At 36.3% G+C, this 18,407-nt stretch overlaps 1 protein-coding gene across 2 annotated transcripts in view; it reads left to right on the forward strand.

Moving 5' to 3' along the window:
- LOC117237035 (serine-rich adhesin for platelets) overlaps positions 1-18,407 on the forward strand; it is a 217,157-nt gene that overhangs the window by 167,206 nt on the left and 31,544 nt on the right. The window contains exons 3-9 of one of the 2 annotated variants that reach the window (XM_033500621.1): positions 11,442-11,608; positions 12,242-12,442; positions 12,568-12,795; positions 12,865-13,131; positions 14,147-14,594; positions 15,900-16,746; positions 17,353-17,640. In XM_033500621.1, the coding sequence (XP_033356512.1) occupies positions 11,442-11,608; positions 12,242-12,442; positions 12,568-12,795; positions 12,865-13,131; positions 14,147-14,594; positions 15,900-16,746; positions 17,353-17,640 (2,446 nt within the window). Of the gene's footprint in view, positions 1-11,441; positions 11,609-12,241; positions 12,443-12,567; positions 13,132-14,146; positions 14,595-15,899; positions 16,747-17,352; positions 17,641-18,407 lie in introns of both variants that reach the window. The other variant, XM_033500620.1, reaches the window with a different exon arrangement.

Raw genomic sequence — 18,407 nt, forward strand, 5'->3', positions numbered from 1 at the left:
GATGTGTGTCTTCCACGTTAGTCTCCTGTCCAGGGTCATGCCCAGGTATCGGACTGTGTCCCTGCTAGGAACTGTTGCATTGTTGATGGTGACCTGGGGGCAGGTTTGTTTTCGGAGCGTGAAGGTTACATGTGAGGATTTCTTTTCGTTGACTTTGAAGCCCCATTTGTGAAACCACTTTTCCAAATGTCGCTATTGTTATATCGTTTGATATAGGTAGGTCGGCAGTGTAGATGGAGTACAGTAGGGGACCGAGGACACTACCTTGGGGTATGCCGGCTTCTATTGGGAATGTTGCGGAAGTGGCGTCTAGGCATTTAACCATGAATTGTCTATTGGTTAGGTAAGATTTTAGGATGGAGTAGTAGGGGTGGGGTAGGATCTTTTTAAGTTTGTATAGTAGCCCTTCATGCCATACTTTGTCGAATGCCTGTTGGATGTCTAGAAAAACCGCTGAGTAATATTTTTTCTTTTCGAGTGTTTGGCTGATCGTATGAGTTAAGCGGTGGATTTGATCTACTGTAGAATGATGTTTTCGGAAGCCGAATTGGTGATCTGGGAGTGTTTTCAAGTTCTCTAGGATTGGAAGGAGTCGGTTCGTGAGCATCTTCTCGAATAGTTTGGACAGGGTAGGTAAAAGACTGATTGGGCGATAGGAGCAGGTTTCGTATATCGGTTTACCGGGTTTAGGGATGAGGGTAATCAATGAGATTTTCCAAGCCTTAGGATAGTGTTCCAGGTGAAGGACAGCATTAAAAATCGATGTGATGAGTGCTATCCCTTTTGTGGGAAGTTCCTTGATTGCTCTATTGCCTATTAGATCGTGTCCTGCTGCTTTCTTGGGGTTTAGGCGACTGATTGTTTCTATAGTCTCAGCAGAGGAGAAGGGTTCGATAGGAGGGGACATTTGGAAGGGGGTGTGCAGGTATTCAGTAACGTCCGCGGCGGTTTGGGGGGAATGGGGTTTGAATACTTTTGACAAGTGTTTTGCAAACAGGTCGGCTTTTTCTATAGGGCTTCGCGCCCATCCACCTTGCGGACGGCGGATAGGTGGGATTATTTGTGGGGGGCGTGTGAGTTTCCTGGAGGCCTTCCATAGTGAGTAGTTGGCGTCGGCTGTGGGGGATAAGCTGGCGAGGTATTTATGGAAACAGTCGTTTTTATAGTTTCTTAGGGTTCTGGATAGCTTTCTAGTTGCGTTGTTAAGTTTGCGTTTGTCCTCCGGTGTTCTATGGGTCTGCCATACTCTTCTTAGTCTTCGTTTTTCTGCTATTTTTTTTAGTATGTAATGGGGATATTCTTGTTTGCTGTTAGATGGCTTTGTCGGTGTGGAGAGGCGGATTGCGTTTATTATGCTCGTGTTTAAGTATTCCGTGGCTGCTTCGATATCTTCCTTTGTTTTTAGTGGGGTGAAGGCTGAGGTTGAGTGTGTAAAGACTTCTCCGAAGAGCTGCCAGTTGGTGTGTTGGTTGTGAATGGAGCCATTAGGTGTATTCTCGATGATTGTTGAACTGACTGTTGCTATCGCGGGAGAATGATCAGAGGAGAGATCAGCCGAGGAGTTGATCTGGACGTGTCTTGATGGGATACTTTTAGTTATGAAGAAGTCGAGAAGGTCGGGTATTTTGTTGGTGTCAGTGGGCCAGTATGTGGGTTCGTATGTGGTGAGGTAGTTGAGATTGTTGTTTATTATGCTGTTTAAGAGGTTTTTGCCTCTTGCTGTAACCAGTCTGCTGCCCCATTGGATGTGCTTGGCGTTATAGTCTCCTCCAACTATGAATCTATTGCCCAGGGTGTCCAGGAAGTTATCAAAGTCTTCTTTGGCGATGGAGTGTCTGGGAGGGCAGTATACTGCTGAGGTGGTGATTGAGCCATGACAGTCTTCTATTGCTACGTTTGTTGCTTGGAAGTAGTCTTTCTGGAATGATGGAAGTTCGTAGTGCTTAATACTTGCTTTGATTATTATTCCGGTGCCACCGTGGGCCTTTCCGCTGGGGTGTTGGGTATGGTAGAATTTGTAACCATTTATTTTCAGGTAGCTCTTGTCGGTGAAGTGGGTTTCCGATACGAGCATTACGTCGATTTGCTGGTGTTTTAAGAAGAGTTCTAGTTCAAGTTTGTGTTGCGCTAGACCGTTGGCGTTCCAGAGTGCTATGCGCCTTGGTTTTATTTTGAGTCGGAGCGTGCTAATTTTTCTACGATGAGTGTTAGTAGCGATAACAAGTGATTTATTTGCTCCGATTGTTTCTCTATTAGCTTTTCAAGCCTTGAGGAGTTGTCTGTGTTAGGTGGGTTGGGGACACTGTTTTGGGGAAGGTTCCTTTGGCTGTTCGGGTTATTTTGGATGCCTTGTACTGCTTGGGCATAGGAGGTTGAGGTGGAGATGAATTTGGTAGGACTGGGTGTTTGGTTGGTCGAGGGGGTTGGGGTAGTCGTGAATTTCGGCGGGCTGGGTGTTTGGTTGGATACCTCTTTTGCTCTGAGCTTAGGGTACCTGTTCGTGTATAGTGTTTTATATGCTGGGCAGCCTTTGTAGTTGGCAGGGTGGTCCCCTTGGCAGTGGATGCATTTCGCTGGGGTTTCCGGTGATTTGGCGCACTGGTCAGTGGAGTGAGAGCCTGCGCATTTAACGCAGCGGAAAGTATGGTTGCAGTATTTCTGCGTATGACCGTACCTTTGGCACCTTTTGCACTGCACTATTTCTTTTTTCACGAGCGGTGGTTCGATCTTTACTATCGCGTTCATTAGGCGACTGATGTTATATATTTCCTTATTGTTCGGTTTTTGTTTAATGTCTAGGAAGAATAAGGATAACGGGTCTTTCGAGACTCTATGCCTTATATTACTTACGTTGACGACTTCGTGGCCGAGTTTTGAGAGTTCGTATTTTAGTTCGTCTATGTCTGCTGAGTGGTGTATGTTTCGTAGGACCACCCGGAAAGGCCTTTCCTGTTTGAGTTGGTAGGTGTGGAAGTTGGCGTTCAGGGTTCTGAGTGTCTTGGTGAGTTTTCTGTATGCTTCTGGGTTCGTCGGCAGTATTTTTACTTTATTGTTGCTTATCTTAATGTTATATTCCTCCTTGCTGATATCTCTCTCTAGGGACTTGATCATTGTCTGTATGTCAATGATGTCGTCCACAAATATCGGTGGGGGAGGGGGGATTCTCTGTGAGTGTTGGTCTGGTGGCGGTTCTACGATTTCCATGGCGTCGTTTGAGGATTCCAATACGGCGAACCTGTTGTGTGTGTTTATTTGCGTTGCTGTTTCTATTTTCCTTTTCTTTGTAGTGTTAGCGTCGTTAGTGCGGAGAGTTCTGCTACACTTCTGCCACGGGGGGGTAGCACGGTGTAGCTGCGAGTCTGCTCCGGAGAGCCTGTTCGCGGTTGCTGGGCCATCATCGAGCTAGTTAATTCGGAATGAACAACTAGTCGTGAGGCTGTGAGGCTAGTATTCGGGTTGGGGTTAGGTGCGTGGGATTTTCTTCTCCCTAGAGGGTAAGGGACACTTAGCTGTGTTCTCTTTCGACGGTTGGGCGACACGTGTTGTTTTCGAACTACGCTGGGCACTAGAGACACGTCTCCACGCTTCGGCACTCCACAGCGAACAGCCACATACGTGCAGCTGATACAATGTTAAGCACCATTTTAAAAATACTATTTAAAAAATATATTGTTTGAAACAAATAGCTTTTAATATTGCATCAGCTGCACATATGTGATTATTAGCAACGATGATAAAGACTGAAAATACTGTAGGATTAGATTTTATTATACCACATCTTGTAAAATCGTCGCAGCTTTACCCCTTCTTTATTTTTAAAGTGTGTATTTTTAGTGTTTATTAAAAAGAAAAAAATTCTTTTTAAAAATTGTACTAATAATTTAAAGCAAGTAGCTTTATTTCTGTATATCTTCACAGAGTAAGAAATTCTTTATAAGATACTTTTTGACTTCTTGCAATGAAATGACGCTAATATAATTATAATCTTTTTTATAATGCATAATTTACACATAAATGTGTTTTTTGACTCTTACATTAAGGAGAATATTCAATAATTTGTAACACCATATCAAATATATGACACACGAAATTAAAAAGCATGGATCAACATTTAATTGTATGTAAATCTAGTCCAAGCAATAGAAATTCTTAATTCTTGAAATTTTAGGTAAAGAATTCAAAGCATTCAAATAAACATTTCATATGTATCATAACATAGTACATATATGACGAGTTAATTGAAGGTTTCTATATAATTACAAATATATTATACGAAATTAAATGGTTAAAATATTTGTCCTCATAGAAATATGACAACTTTCGTCTGAAACAAATTCTCATATGTAACAGTAGTGTTATTGAATCATAATGATCGTTGAAACTTTGTAATTTCGTGATACAAGTTCGGTTGCGGAAAGCTGCCTATCTATTCACTTACGGTTTATAATTTTCATATTTATATTTTAGATGTATTTATTTGATTTCGAGTGGAAAGATTGTTTTTCTTAAAAAACGATATATATTAAAAATTATGTTTGACGAATTTAATATGCGATGCGATGAAATATATATGAAACGCTTTATAATTATTCAATAATTACTACTTGTGTTGGTAACTTTTATTTCAAGCTATTTTCCTGTGTTTTAGGAATATGAAACCTCAAAATTATTAACCACAACCAGTATACATTTTACTATTAGGAGTTGTAACAATATTTATATCTAAATTCCGTAGTGCTTTATAAATTATCACGAAACTCTCGGCCGAGATATTGTTTCTACTATTTGCATATTTCTTATACGTATACTAATTTCCTTTTTCGTCGGATTACTACTGCAACAATAACATTATTTCATTTCACAAATACAATTGAATAAATATCTATTTGTTTATTTATTTAATGTTACACTCATCGTAGAGTTATTAGTAAGTACATTACAATACATAATTACATCACATTATACCATAATAAATGCATTCTGTGATGTAGATTATATTATATAGAGCAATAATAATATAAAGATAAAAAATATGTAATACATGTACATGCATATAGCATATATATACAGTATATCTGTATGATGATCTTGGAACATAATGGTCAGTTATTTAATGACACTAGACTTAATTAATTATGTTATAATCCATTATATATATGTATGTATATATTTTGTCCCTTCAATTAAAGTAAAAGTTTTTAAAGACAAACAAAACCCTTATTTATAAAAAAATGTTCTACAATTAAGTAGAGATGGACAATTAAAAAATATAATAATAATATAAATAATTTTATTGAGGTTATATAATAAATTAAACAATATTGTACACGGTAAACCTTTACAAACAATCCAAGACCATTTCTAACGAATTTTTTCTTAAATAATATCATAATAATGTCTGCAAAGGATAACAGCGATAGTTTCATAACGCAACGAAACACCTGTGCGAATCACGAACACGATTAGAATGTAGTGGTCAGAAAGGATTGGACTTAACTAGACTAAGAGTTTCGTATCTATAGGACTTGGTATATGATCTTGTTGGTATGATCACATTATGATAGGATGGCCCAGCATAAGCAGGGCTGCCGTTGCTAGGCAGACCCGCGTAGAGCTGACATTGCTCCTGCCCGGGGTTTGATTGTTAATACAACGTGTGTCCCACAATATTGGCACTTCTCTGTTAGGTAAAAACGTTCATCCCGTGACCGTGGCTACGTTCGGCGACCAGTTGCGTCACCTCGAGCCCAAGCCCACCGTCACAAATCTCGGGCAAACATAATAGGATTGAATCATAACAACTATTTCTAAGTTTTATCATTTAAGTACAGCTACAATAAATAGTCTAGACTAAAGTATTGGGGATCTTCCCAAAAATTCCAAAAGAAACGCCTCGATGTCCCGTCATCTCCGATATATACAGGGTGGTTGTTAACTGGTGGTACAAGCGGAAAGGGGGTGATTCTACGCGAAAGAGGAAGTCGAAAATATAGAATAAAAATTCTTTTTTAAAATTTTTTTTTGTAATTTTTTTAAAAATCTACAGTGAGATCCGTTATAACGAGACGTGATAAAGTGCACGCGTACCGAGCGAAAATTCAAAGTCGATTTTCTCGAAAACAAAGCCTCAAACGAAAAATTTTTATTGTATATTTTCGACTTCTTTTTTCGCGTAGAATCACCTCCCTTCCGCTTGTACCACCAGTTATCAATCACCCTGTATATATTGGTGATAGAACGAAACCTTCTCTTCTTAGAATAAGATCACCGAACCATGAAAATACAAGTTAAATTCGTCATACATGTATATCAGGTCACGTTTTCGTATTTCCGTTTCTGTTACTATAAGTTCCAAGTGGATTTTACGAAATGATATTGTAACTTGTTTCATTACCTTGTATTAAACGGTTAAATCATTCTGTGCAACTGGGGCCATAAATCCGCTACTCGCATTACAGCTCTCTACTTCGACATGCAGGATTATTAACAATTAACTATTAATAATCGACCATTATCGGAAATTAATCAACCCTTGTGGCTTCAAAGATTTCCAAGCCCGAATTTCGGTCGAGATCCTCTTTGTCTTATTTTTTCCGTTTCCTCTTATATTTTGTAGTCAATTACAAACAGGTACAATTTATAATTGAATCAAACTTCGGTTGGCAAAACCGAAATTCTCTGTCCAGATCGAAGTTTTATTAATTATGTATATAAAATGTGGCACAACTTGTGGATTTCAATGATTTTGAATTATGTTATCAAGATCAATGTCTTGAATAATTTCGCCATACAGGGTGTTAAACAATTTGGCTCAAACATTAGTATCATGTACTGTATTGGCAATTAAGTGATTGCGGATGTTGTCATTACCGCAATCACTTAGTTGCGAACCCAATATAATGGCATTCATCAAAGAAGCAAAAAAATCCTTAGCGAACAAGCAAAAAAGCTACCATATTATAACTCTGAAACTTATGACATTTTTGGACTTATGTTTATTAAAACCTGTTTGTTTCTTATGATAAGTACTAGAGTATATAAGTTTGATCCTGAGATTTCATTCCAGCTTTTCAAAATACTGTATATGTAACTGCTATTCAATCTCAGTTTCAAAGGCATGTAATGTACACACATGTATTTAGATGTTAAATTTTGTATGTCTAATATTTTGATGTTATATTTTGTATTTCTAATATTTTGGATGGATTTTGGATAGGCTTTGGTTACATGTATATATTTGGTATACTGTCCCATTATATAGAGATAGGTGATAGATTTTAAAGAACCAATTTGTAGCAAATCGATATAAATTTTCAATCTTCACCCATCAACGCTTTAGACAATAATACTTTATAATATTAATACTTTTCTTGTTTACGTTTGTGTAACAGAATATTAAACTTTATTACATACGTATATTCATGGAATTACTTAAGACTTAAATTTGATAATACATATCTCAGGGTCATTGAAATCAGTGAAATGTGCCTTATTTAATATAAATATCGAGGTTCCTTTGTAAAAATCTTGGGATCCATGATTTCTCGAAGCTAAACTTTTCAAAGCTCGATTCGAACACGAATCAGCTCAGATACTTTTCTTCTCTTTCTTCTTTTTTCTTTTCCTCTTCGCTTTATACTAATTTTAACCGCCTTTTCTTTAAAGGCTGAAATCAACACGGACTACATTCCCTTGTATAATCAGACTGATATCAGACATACAGAATATGTGATCCACGTAAGAAACACTGAGTACGTGGCCGTACTGGCTTGATCTTTTATTGAATTGTGATATGTAAATAAGGAAATAAATAAGCCATCTGTCTCTTCTGTTCATAAAGAGATATGTAAGTGGTATTAGGTGATTACATATATGGAATATTGTTATTAATGGTGTATAGAAAATATTAATTTGCTTTGGATCAGCTAATTGTATGCTAAAAAAAAATTCGTTGTATAAATTTCAACGATAACCATAGAGACATGCATCTTACAGTATAGACTCATCACTATATGATCTTTATGTCTTTGCCTAAATGAAGGAAGATGAGTTGAAAAATATGGTGTTATAATAGGATGATGTTAGAAAGTCGAATGCAAATTCTTTGAAAACGCACTTTATGAATTACTTGTTGCTAAAGATTTTTGTAGATGCCAAGGAATGATATTCAGAAGCGATAGTTGAATGTCAATTTACATGAGCTATAAAATATACTTTCCCGTACTACATTACGTGCTCGAACTCATAAACATACTTGAATGAAACGATTTTTCTATCGCACGAAAGTCGACCGAAAGAAAAGAAGAAATTTTTCGATATATGGGCTCGGATAATTCTCTTCTTCGCTTCGATACAAATTACGTAGTGCAAATACTCCGTAAAATATTGTCTTTCTCTTTCACGTTCGGCGAATCGGTTATCAACATTACGCTCCACAAATAAGTGACGGCCTTAACGAGTCCTTAATTAATCCAGTCGAATTCAGTTGAAAAAAGATGAATCCAGAAAGAAATTGATAATAGAATAATAGAATTTATTTGCATTATATGATTCGAAACGATATTTAGAAGCGACTTTCAAATAATTTTCCTCTCGTGCCTTATAAACAAAATATCGTTCAAGCAAAAAAACACGATATTTTTTACATTTCGCTTCATATCTGAAAAACTCTTTGTCATACGTGAAAAAGTTCCAGTAAAAAGTTATAGATTATAAAATTATCTGTAAAATAAGACCTGTTACGTTACGATAAATCCAACTTTCAGGGTAAAAAGTACGAGATAGTTAATAAAAAGTTATAAGAAGTTATAAAAAGTTAATAAAAATAGTTACGAAAACGTCCATTTCTGTAGCGATTTCGGAAAAGAGGGAAGGTATCTATATTTGATATGCATATTTCTTTTTGTATTCATGTATATATTCGCCGATTACTCCAAAATGGCTTTTCTAAGACTAATCGGAATTATTCCTTTTACAGGTTGTGTTTTTATCCGTTAAAAAATTTCTTGATCATAGTAAACTATTTTTGTTTAGAGAAAATTAATATTTTTGCGCCAACTTTGTATATGTTCATCAAAGCCTCCGGAATGCTTTGACCAACTGAGATGATTCCTTTGTATCTCGTAGGGCATGTTTTACCGCTGGTTCAGTTACAAAATCTTTTTGCCCTTATTTTTTATAAACTATTCTTTTGCAAAAATCCAATTTTTATGTATGTTCATCGATTAATCAGGATTGAGTTGAGCTACCGGAATGAAACCTTCTGTATCTCCTAGGGGTAGTCCACCGATCGGTTCTGTTTGCAAAATCTTTCTAGTTTGTTCATTGTTAACTATTGTTATTGTAAAGAATTTGTTGTTCACCAATTTCATTTACGCGTGTTCAGTGCTCGCTCTGCAATTGTTGGACTGATATCGACATGATCCCAAAGCAGAGGCCTGGGTGAGCGCTTTAAAATTGCTTTTTATAATATAGGGTTCTACTCGTTTTCTCTTCGCAGGAAACATTGTTCTGCGGATTCGTTTTCCCACATAAGTATGGTGTCATTGCAAACTGATATATGATACAATATCAAGTTATGGAAATACCCTTATCTATCACTGTTCAAAGTATAATATCGGTAGCAGTGTACAGCTGGTTTATTCCTTATTCGCATGCGAAACTTTAATCATTAATAAGAATTAAAACTTGATATAAATAATAAATTTTAAATAATAAAATAGAAATAAATTGCCTTATTAGTGACAATGAAAACTATTTTACATTGGCTCTGTAATAGTGATCGCTTCACTAAAAAATGCGAAATGAAAAATTTTTTTTGTCAAAAAACTATTATCGTCGAACAGCTAAAGGTATGAAATAATTTATATTTATTTGTATTTTATTTACACACATATGTAACAACGGTTATATTAACCATTTACTTACTAAACAACATACCAAATATATTGCAACCTTCTGAAAGGCGACGAAAAATTAAAAATGCTACTAATATATATTCTATTTGCATATCTAATTGTGTAACATCGGTAAGTGTAACCTGTATACTATTAATATGTTGAGTGTAATTTGTATTCGCACGTATATGCAAAGGACATTTTTCAATTTGGCCACTACTGAAACATATCCTTGATGATTTTTTGATATAATATAATGCAACTTAATGCAATTAAATGTAAATTTATTAAAATTTGAATAATAGAGCAATAAACGAATTGAAACTTTTTACTGTACTAGAAATATTTTACTGCATTTTGCATCGCCTTTCAGAAGGGTGCAATATATTTAGTATGCTGTTTAGTAAGTAAATGGTTAATCTAGCCGTTGTTACACATATGTGTAAATAAAATACAAATAAATATAAATCATTTCATATTTTCTAACGCTTTTTGAAGTCAGTAGTATTTTGTGGGCAAGAAATCTTTTCCATTTATTACCTTAGTTAAACATGCCATACAATATCAAGGCTCTGTGATAAGTATATACTAGTCATACCAAAATAGACGATCTGTTTATTAGCTTTGTATAATTAATTTGTCTACTTACGAAACGGAAAATTTCATATTTGCATTAAAAGCGTATAACGTTATCGTAGTTTATCCTTCGAACTTGTACGCTACCTGAAAGACCTAGAATGCGCGAATTATATGTTGCCGTAAAAATGTTTCACCCAAAAGTTGCATTAATTTTGCAGGAATCATTGTATAGTATAAATATTATGTTGCATAAGGTTAATGAGATAAAAAGGTTAATTTTGTTTGTTTGTTGTGTACAGATACCCTGTATAAGTATCTACTCTGAGAATGATGGTATTTTGAATATTTCAAGATCACCTTTATTTTTTAGAATAGAGCTATAAATTTTATACATGAATTAGCAGATCTTTATATTATCTGTAAAGAAGTATTGAGACACTTAAATTGAAAAATACTTTAACTTTAATTTTATAAACCTTGTTATATAAAAGATGCACTCTGTGCACTTAAACAATAATCCATAATTTTTTCGAAAATCAACACATCGACACGTCAGTACGTAAAGGGTTGAAGCAATTGAATTTCGTTGGTGAGCCACGAACCTGTTTGGGAGAATCGAGAACGTAAAAAATACTCAATCCATTTTTAGTTGGTAAGGAATACATCTCACTAGAGTAGAGAAGGGCCAAACTGAAACGCAATCCGTTCCGTATTCCGTGCGTGAAAGCCGCTTGGTCACGAGGTGACATCCGACAATGCTTGCGCCCACGCAGTGCTGTAGAGCATAAAACATGTTAGTTGCTTTTCTCCACGGCATCAAATTTCTTAGAAACAGAAGCGACATAATAGCAGTAGTAGTTTCCTTGTCTTCGTGCATTCGTTCGTTTGCTTATATTCTCTTCCTTAACTGTAAGATCGAAGAAGGAAATCCGGTGATTCTGTCTCACATATAATTCGTTATTACAGCCAGCTGCTATCGAGGATCTACGAAGATGGACATCTACGGAAGCGCTCGGAGACGTTACTGTACCACCGGATTGCATGTCCAGAATCCTTGGAGATACAACGACTGACGATGCCGTTGATCACAAGCTCCCTAGCCCCGAAGAACAGGTTCAAGCAATCGCTCTCAAGTAAGCAGGAAATTTACGCCACCGTAAAAGTGTAATGAATACGAGCGAGTCAATTTTTGTCGATCTTCCCGACTGTAAATCTTCTATAGCTTCACGGAACTATGAAGAACATCGAGTTCATTAAGGACTCGTTACGATAACTCCTTTTAGTGACGTTTAATTTGGTTGAACTTCGTTTTAGGGTATCCCGGATTTGTGACTCTTTTTATAGCATATATTAACTTTTAACGAATAGAATCCAAAAATACTAATTCTAAGGCGCTATTTTGAGTCGTTATTTTGGAAATCATGTATATATTGTATAAAGTTTATGTGTATCGTGCAGTTTACTTGAACGCACATACATATTTTATGACTTATGTGTATTATTTTAACACAATTAACAGAATGAATTGGTATGAATCTAGGTTTGGAATAAGGTTAATTAATATTATTAATATAGTAATGTGACTTATTAAAGTCACATATGTTATAAGAGACTTCGCAGATTTCGTGTGCTCCAAAATTAAGTGTGTGCCTTCAATTTCATTATCTGCGACATCTTTCATGTTTGACCATCGTTAACATCTACATTGACTTTCGAATTTTGGTTTCTGGTCCCGGTTAGTAACGATGACACAATGTGTGTTGTAGATTCCCAGCGGAAATCGTGGCGGTAGATATCAGCGGAAGAGGATTCGAAAGAATGTCGATGAGAAGAAGATCTCTGCTGTCTAGTCAAGAAAATCAAGAGACAGCGGTGAAACGACGATCGAGGCCTCGCAGGCCCAGAGGAAAAAGACGAAATACGATCGCTGGTACCGATCAGAAGGAAATTCGACAGGCTATCGGAGAGTGAGTTTATACGTATATTATCTCTACCGTGTTTGATTTTGGCTATTCAGGGGTAGTGAAATTATACGTGATAGGAATTGACTAGATTCAAACACGACAGTGCAAATCTTTGGCTTTATTTATAGAGAAACGACTGGAGAAGAAGCGGAAGAGACAATGACAAACATAGCGTCGAGGGCTCATCGATCAGCGAGTACGGATATATTGGGTTCGTCGAAGAAAGACTCGCCGACGGAAAAAAAATCTCACTTCAATACGTTGAAAGCGTGGGGTATGTCCAGATTGAAACTAATCAGTCCGAAATCCAGTCAACAGTCGGAGCAACAGGAGACAAGCGCTTCGGGTACAGAGAGGTCAGAACAGGATCAAGGTCAGTCGAGAACAGCCGAAGAAACAAATATTTACGAAATGGTAATAACCAGGCGCAGGAAGGACAAATCTCACGAAAGGAAGCCGAGTTCCTCGAGCTCGAGCGGGAAGAGCACCTCGAGTATACCGGTATCCGTCCCGAGCACCGACAGACAACCGAGCGTGAAATTGCGTGAAAGCGCAGCCCAAAGAAGAGAAAGACGAAAGGGAAGCAATCGCGACGAGCCGCCTCATTCCAGCTCTGGAAACTGGAGTGCATCCTCTGAAAGCGGAAGGGCGAGTATCGGAAGCGAAACCACCACTACCACACATCAACCGAGGTATGGCTGTTGCTCGTTTCGAGATTACGACGCGAGCTAATGCGTTATGAGAAAAACGAAATGATACTTTGGTATTGAATGAGAACTTAGTATTAAAGCTCGTATATCGCAGGAAAATCGTTCTTTTAATAGCATAACAGGAAATTGAAAATGGATAATGAAATATACGTATATGTTTTTATTCTTTAGTTATTTAAAGTAAAACAAGTTCTAAATTACACTAAATACTTTTTTTTTATTATGCTATCAGAAGAAGGTTTCATATTTGTTTGCATTAATAAATATAAGATGTAACTTTTGTGTTCTTTAAAATATATATTAATAATTATAGTTAAATTTGTATTAATAGAAACTGATATTAATTTCATAATTATTTTTATAGAGCGCGTATATAAACAGAGCAGAACGATTATAATTTACAATTAATTGCATTTTTATAAGTAGTATGAAATATACATGCAGAATGCATGATTTGATCTCCACAATTTCTGAATATCTTAATTTGTATGAACGAAATAAGTAGGTTAGTAATTTTTTGTAGAAGCTACCGAGCTGCATCAACTGATCCATTAAGAAGCATATGATTCTATTAAAAAAAAAAAAAAAAAAAAAACAAATTAATCTATACCTACAAAAAAGTCGAAAAATAGAATACATTTTTTTCATATAACCCTTCGTTTTTGAAACAACAATTGAGTTTGAAAATTTGTCAAGCATATGTGGTAGTATGTATATAATTTGGTATAAGTATAATTTACTATTTAAAAATATAACCGTGGTCCTCATAGAGCTTTTCAAGGATTTTTCGTTGCATAATAAAATAAATATCGCTGCGACATGTCCTCTTCGAGCCTTTGACATTGTATAATTGCTTGAAATCGTTAATTGTTTTAAACATTTTTCCATATCATCTATAGTTTTGAAGCCATTTACACGTTTCCAGATATATAGGACACACTGCATATGTATATTCATATACATATATTAACGATACATATTATCACAATATGTATAGATCGACGACAACTGCTTCAATTGGAACATCATCGACATCTTTGAGTCACGCAAGGCGGTTTAAAGGACGAGATACATCAACATCATCCTCGGTAACGTCAGAGGGTACATTAACTCCAGATATTATACAAGATATTACCGTGATACCTTTCTCGGACGATGGTGAAACATCATCTGTGTATTCTTGTGATACGGAGGGTTATTACACCTCCTTCCATGTGGACTCTGGCTTAAAAACTCTAAGGGAAGAGGATCCAGCTCCGCAGTGTCCATTGATGAAATCTAACGATGTCAGCTCCGATCCTACTTCACCGGTTGTCGAAAATGAATACGAACTGTTTGGAAGGGGTTCAACATCAACAACGACGAGCTCAGCGGGCACAGTCTGCACCGCTTTAATGGCACCGCCGCCGCCAGAAAGGAAATCTAGCCTAACTGTTGTCGCTATGGTATAAAGAAATTTTTGTCTTCATTTTGTAATTTTTTACTTATTGGCCTTCGCTCGGGGAAGGCTGGATCAAATCTGACACGCGCAGGTGTTTCATCTCTATTTCTTTTTAAATTACATATTAATATTCTAGCAAGCTATATTGAGCTGTCATATAGAACAAAAATTTTCTTAATTAGTTCTTCGCTATGCTCTTATAAAATAAAATATTCAATGCTTGTGAAAACAATGATCGAGTTTATCGAGGATAGTTGCATTAGAATCTATGTACACATATTATAATATTCATTTGATATTTCATTATATTTCTTTGTAAATTTGTCCTAAAGTTTATGTAACACCAGAACAATTTTTTTTTTAAATTAGAAGCTGTGATTCACTAATAGATGGAAAAATTGGAATAGTAAGTTGAGATGATTGAGAATGGTTGCTTATAAGATAAAAATATATAATGTACGTGTTTTTATATGTGCTTTAAGTAACGATAACTAAATGGTCAGTGAATAACATTTTTGGTACTTTAGTGTTATTATTTTTCTAATATTTATATTGAGCAATGGCGTAAAATTCCTGGTACAGTTCCTGCAACAGATCGTAGTTCGAAAGGTTAAAAAGGATAATAGCCTGTATCAATAACAAATTAATATACTCATTAAGTCACTTTTTAAGTATGACCCATTTGTGTATGTATAATTAGAAGTCAGCTCTTAAACAAATTAATTCGTTTTGGCCTATGATATCATTTCCACGTATATGAGAAACATAAATATTATAATAAAAAATTGAGGCATTTAGATAATTAATTAACAAAGAATTTACTGAAACAATATTCTGATTGATAATATGAGTTTTCATTTTATACATTATTTTATACATTTTATAAAAATAGATTATGTATATAGAAATAGAATCTTTTATATGCTATAAAAATTTTAGAAATAAAATATACAAAAGGGTCAATAAAATTATTACAGAAAAATTAAATTGCTAATTGTAATTGTAATTAATTGTATTCTAATTCAAAAATATATTATACAAATATATATGTACACATATTATTTAACACAAAGGAGAAAAACTGTTTTGTCCTTTATAAGATATTGTTGCATATATACGAATAATATACTCTATTTGTAAATATATAATTAATGAATTTTGACGAATTACGTAGTCATTTTATAATAGCTAAAATGATTCATTCTCAATTTTCTCTTTCTTCTTTCTGTGAACTCTATTTCTTTCAAAATTCATTCAAAAACAATTAATTAAACAATTTAATTTTCATAATTTAAATAATTTTCAATAGGTTCACGAACCGAACCAGAACGGCGGCGAATCTCCAGACAGCGGTCATAATACCTCGTCATCGCCTGTGGAATCAGCCTCGAGTCCAGCATGCACAGGAAGGTCATGCTCGGAGTTCGAATACTCTGAATCGAGCGATCTCGAAGGCTGTGAGAGGATCGAAAGGATCCGTTCGAAAACTGCGATCAATACGAGTCGCATACCGTCCATGTGCGTGATTACGCCACCAGGTTCAGACGACGAACATGCAAGAGATTCGGATCAGGCAAGCAAAAATGCCGAGGACGAAAAGATCGATCTGCAAACGGGAAGTTCGGTACTCATGTCTGCCACGGTTGGCACTTCCAAGATGGAAGTGATTAATGGACAGGACAAGAACCTCTATGCCACGATTCAGGTATTATCTTTGCCTACAAACGAGAAATCCACGGTTGGACCGAATCAAGTGGGCAAGATCAATCCGCTAAGCGGAGTTCTAGGCAAACTTCGAGGCGTACTTCCGGGCAGGAAACAAGTGCCAAAGAGTACGATGCAAGACCAAGCGAACGCAGACTCCGGCGACTATGTCACCATAGCCGACGTGAGAAATAACAATGACAAACGTCAAGATTCGGCTTCTTGCTCGACTAGCGCGACTCCTGTTCGGTCACCTGTTACTTATGCGAACTCAGATATTTTTAAGAGAGATGCTGAATATGTTAGCCTAAGCGAGTTGCCAAAGAAGCCTGATTCGTCTTTGGAAAGAAAAAGACAAGGTGCCAGGGTTATGTTGGATTCGGAAGGCAAAGTCGTTTATTCATCCGATAGCTTGAAGAGGAGGAAAGGCGCACATACTACGTTTAATCCAGGTTTAATCTATGTTTAATCACATGTTTCACCGTTTGCTGCACATAACAAACTCATTAATATGCTAAAAAATCATAACATTGTTGATTAGTAATAGAAATCTAAAAGATAGTCCTTGGTATATTTCAAACACAAGAACAGCTTCTGTAGGGATAGATATTCCTTCTTGACAATTTGGAAAATATGTTGTATTTCATTATGTATGAGTTAAATATAATATGCATATACAATCTAATATACAGGGTGTTTTGGAACGGGTATAGCTGGATTCCTTATGAAAAAGTAAATCGAAGATATAGAATAACGACATTTCGTTTGCAGCTTTGTTTTCGAGAAAATTCAATTTGAAATTTTGTCGTGTACTTCGCACACAAAGAATTTTCAAACATAACTTTCTCAAAAACTAAACCTTCAACAAAAAATTGTTATTCCATATTTTCGATTTAATTTTGTATAAGAATCCATGTCCGTTTGCACTACCTGTTCCAAAACATGTTTTAATATAAAACATGTATTCAACTTTACAATCTCGTTGTATTTCTTCTATCAACTACATCTTCAAATATATTTAATTAAATGACTTCCCTCTCCTCTGTATAAAAATCCAGGTCCATTTGTAAGAGAAGGAGTGTCACCAAGTCCATCACCATTATTGCGCCGTGCAACGCCGAACGTTCGAGCAGTGACGAAGATCAGCGACACGGTGGATGGTTCAAACAAATCTACGCCACCTACTTCGCCCCAATTAGGCAAGGTGATCATCAGAGCGGCGAAAAGTCCCGATCGCGCGGCCAGCCCGGATTATGTACGAACCCCTACGACGGTGGTTGGTCCAACGAGTCCGACTCCTCATCGACAAGTTCGCGGGGCTTACGTCAACGTGCAAGACGACGAAGGTAAGGCGGCTTCTGATACGAGCACTGACGAACGCGACTGCACTTGCTGTGCTGGTAGATTAGAAGCGCAATGTACACTCGCGATGAATCCTCAGCCTAACAAGTTGAACGCACCACTGACCACCAACGGAACTTCGTTGCTTTCGGCCAAGAGCACCTGTCGAACGGCCTCTGGGGCAATAGCACTGGCACCGAGTAACAAGTTGTTAGATCTGAATAAGTCCAAACTCTGCTTTAACAAAACGTTCACAGAGAATGTAATAGTTAGGTCCACAGGTGTAATTAATTGCGATGAGAATCACCCACCGGTGTTCGCTACTGATAGTTTGATTCAAAACGCTCAGAAAGATTATCAAATCTTGAATAAAGTAAGCGCGCCTCAGTTGGCTTCTAAAGCTACAAATTTACGCCTCGACTTTGAGAAATCGGCTCTCTGTCCGAAAAATTTGAGGTCGACTGGAAATACTCCGAAGTCGAGTAGGAAGTTGCTAGTGTCTGACTTGGACACGCCAAACTTTCATAGAAAAATTGCGAAATTAAACTCTCAGTGTGATAGCCAAGAGATAGATGTTAAAGAGAATCATAGTCATTTGAGAAATGAAGATAAGTTGTTTTCTACTACATCTGTTATTAGCGAGTTTAGGTTAAACGAAAGAGACGCGGTTGTAGATTCAGATATTGGCGATATATCTGACAATAACAGTTGTACGAAAAGAACGCAGATATTTAGCGGTAGTGATAGAATCGAACGTAAAGTGAAACGAAGT

Source organism: Bombus vosnesenskii, unplaced genomic scaffold (assembly GCF_011952255.1).
Source record: "Bombus vosnesenskii isolate JDL3184/JDL3185 unplaced genomic scaffold, Bvos_JDL3184-5_v1.1 scf7180000013355, whole genome shotgun sequence".
NCBI classification, from domain to species: domain Eukaryota; kingdom Metazoa; phylum Arthropoda; class Insecta; order Hymenoptera; family Apidae; genus Bombus; species Bombus vosnesenskii.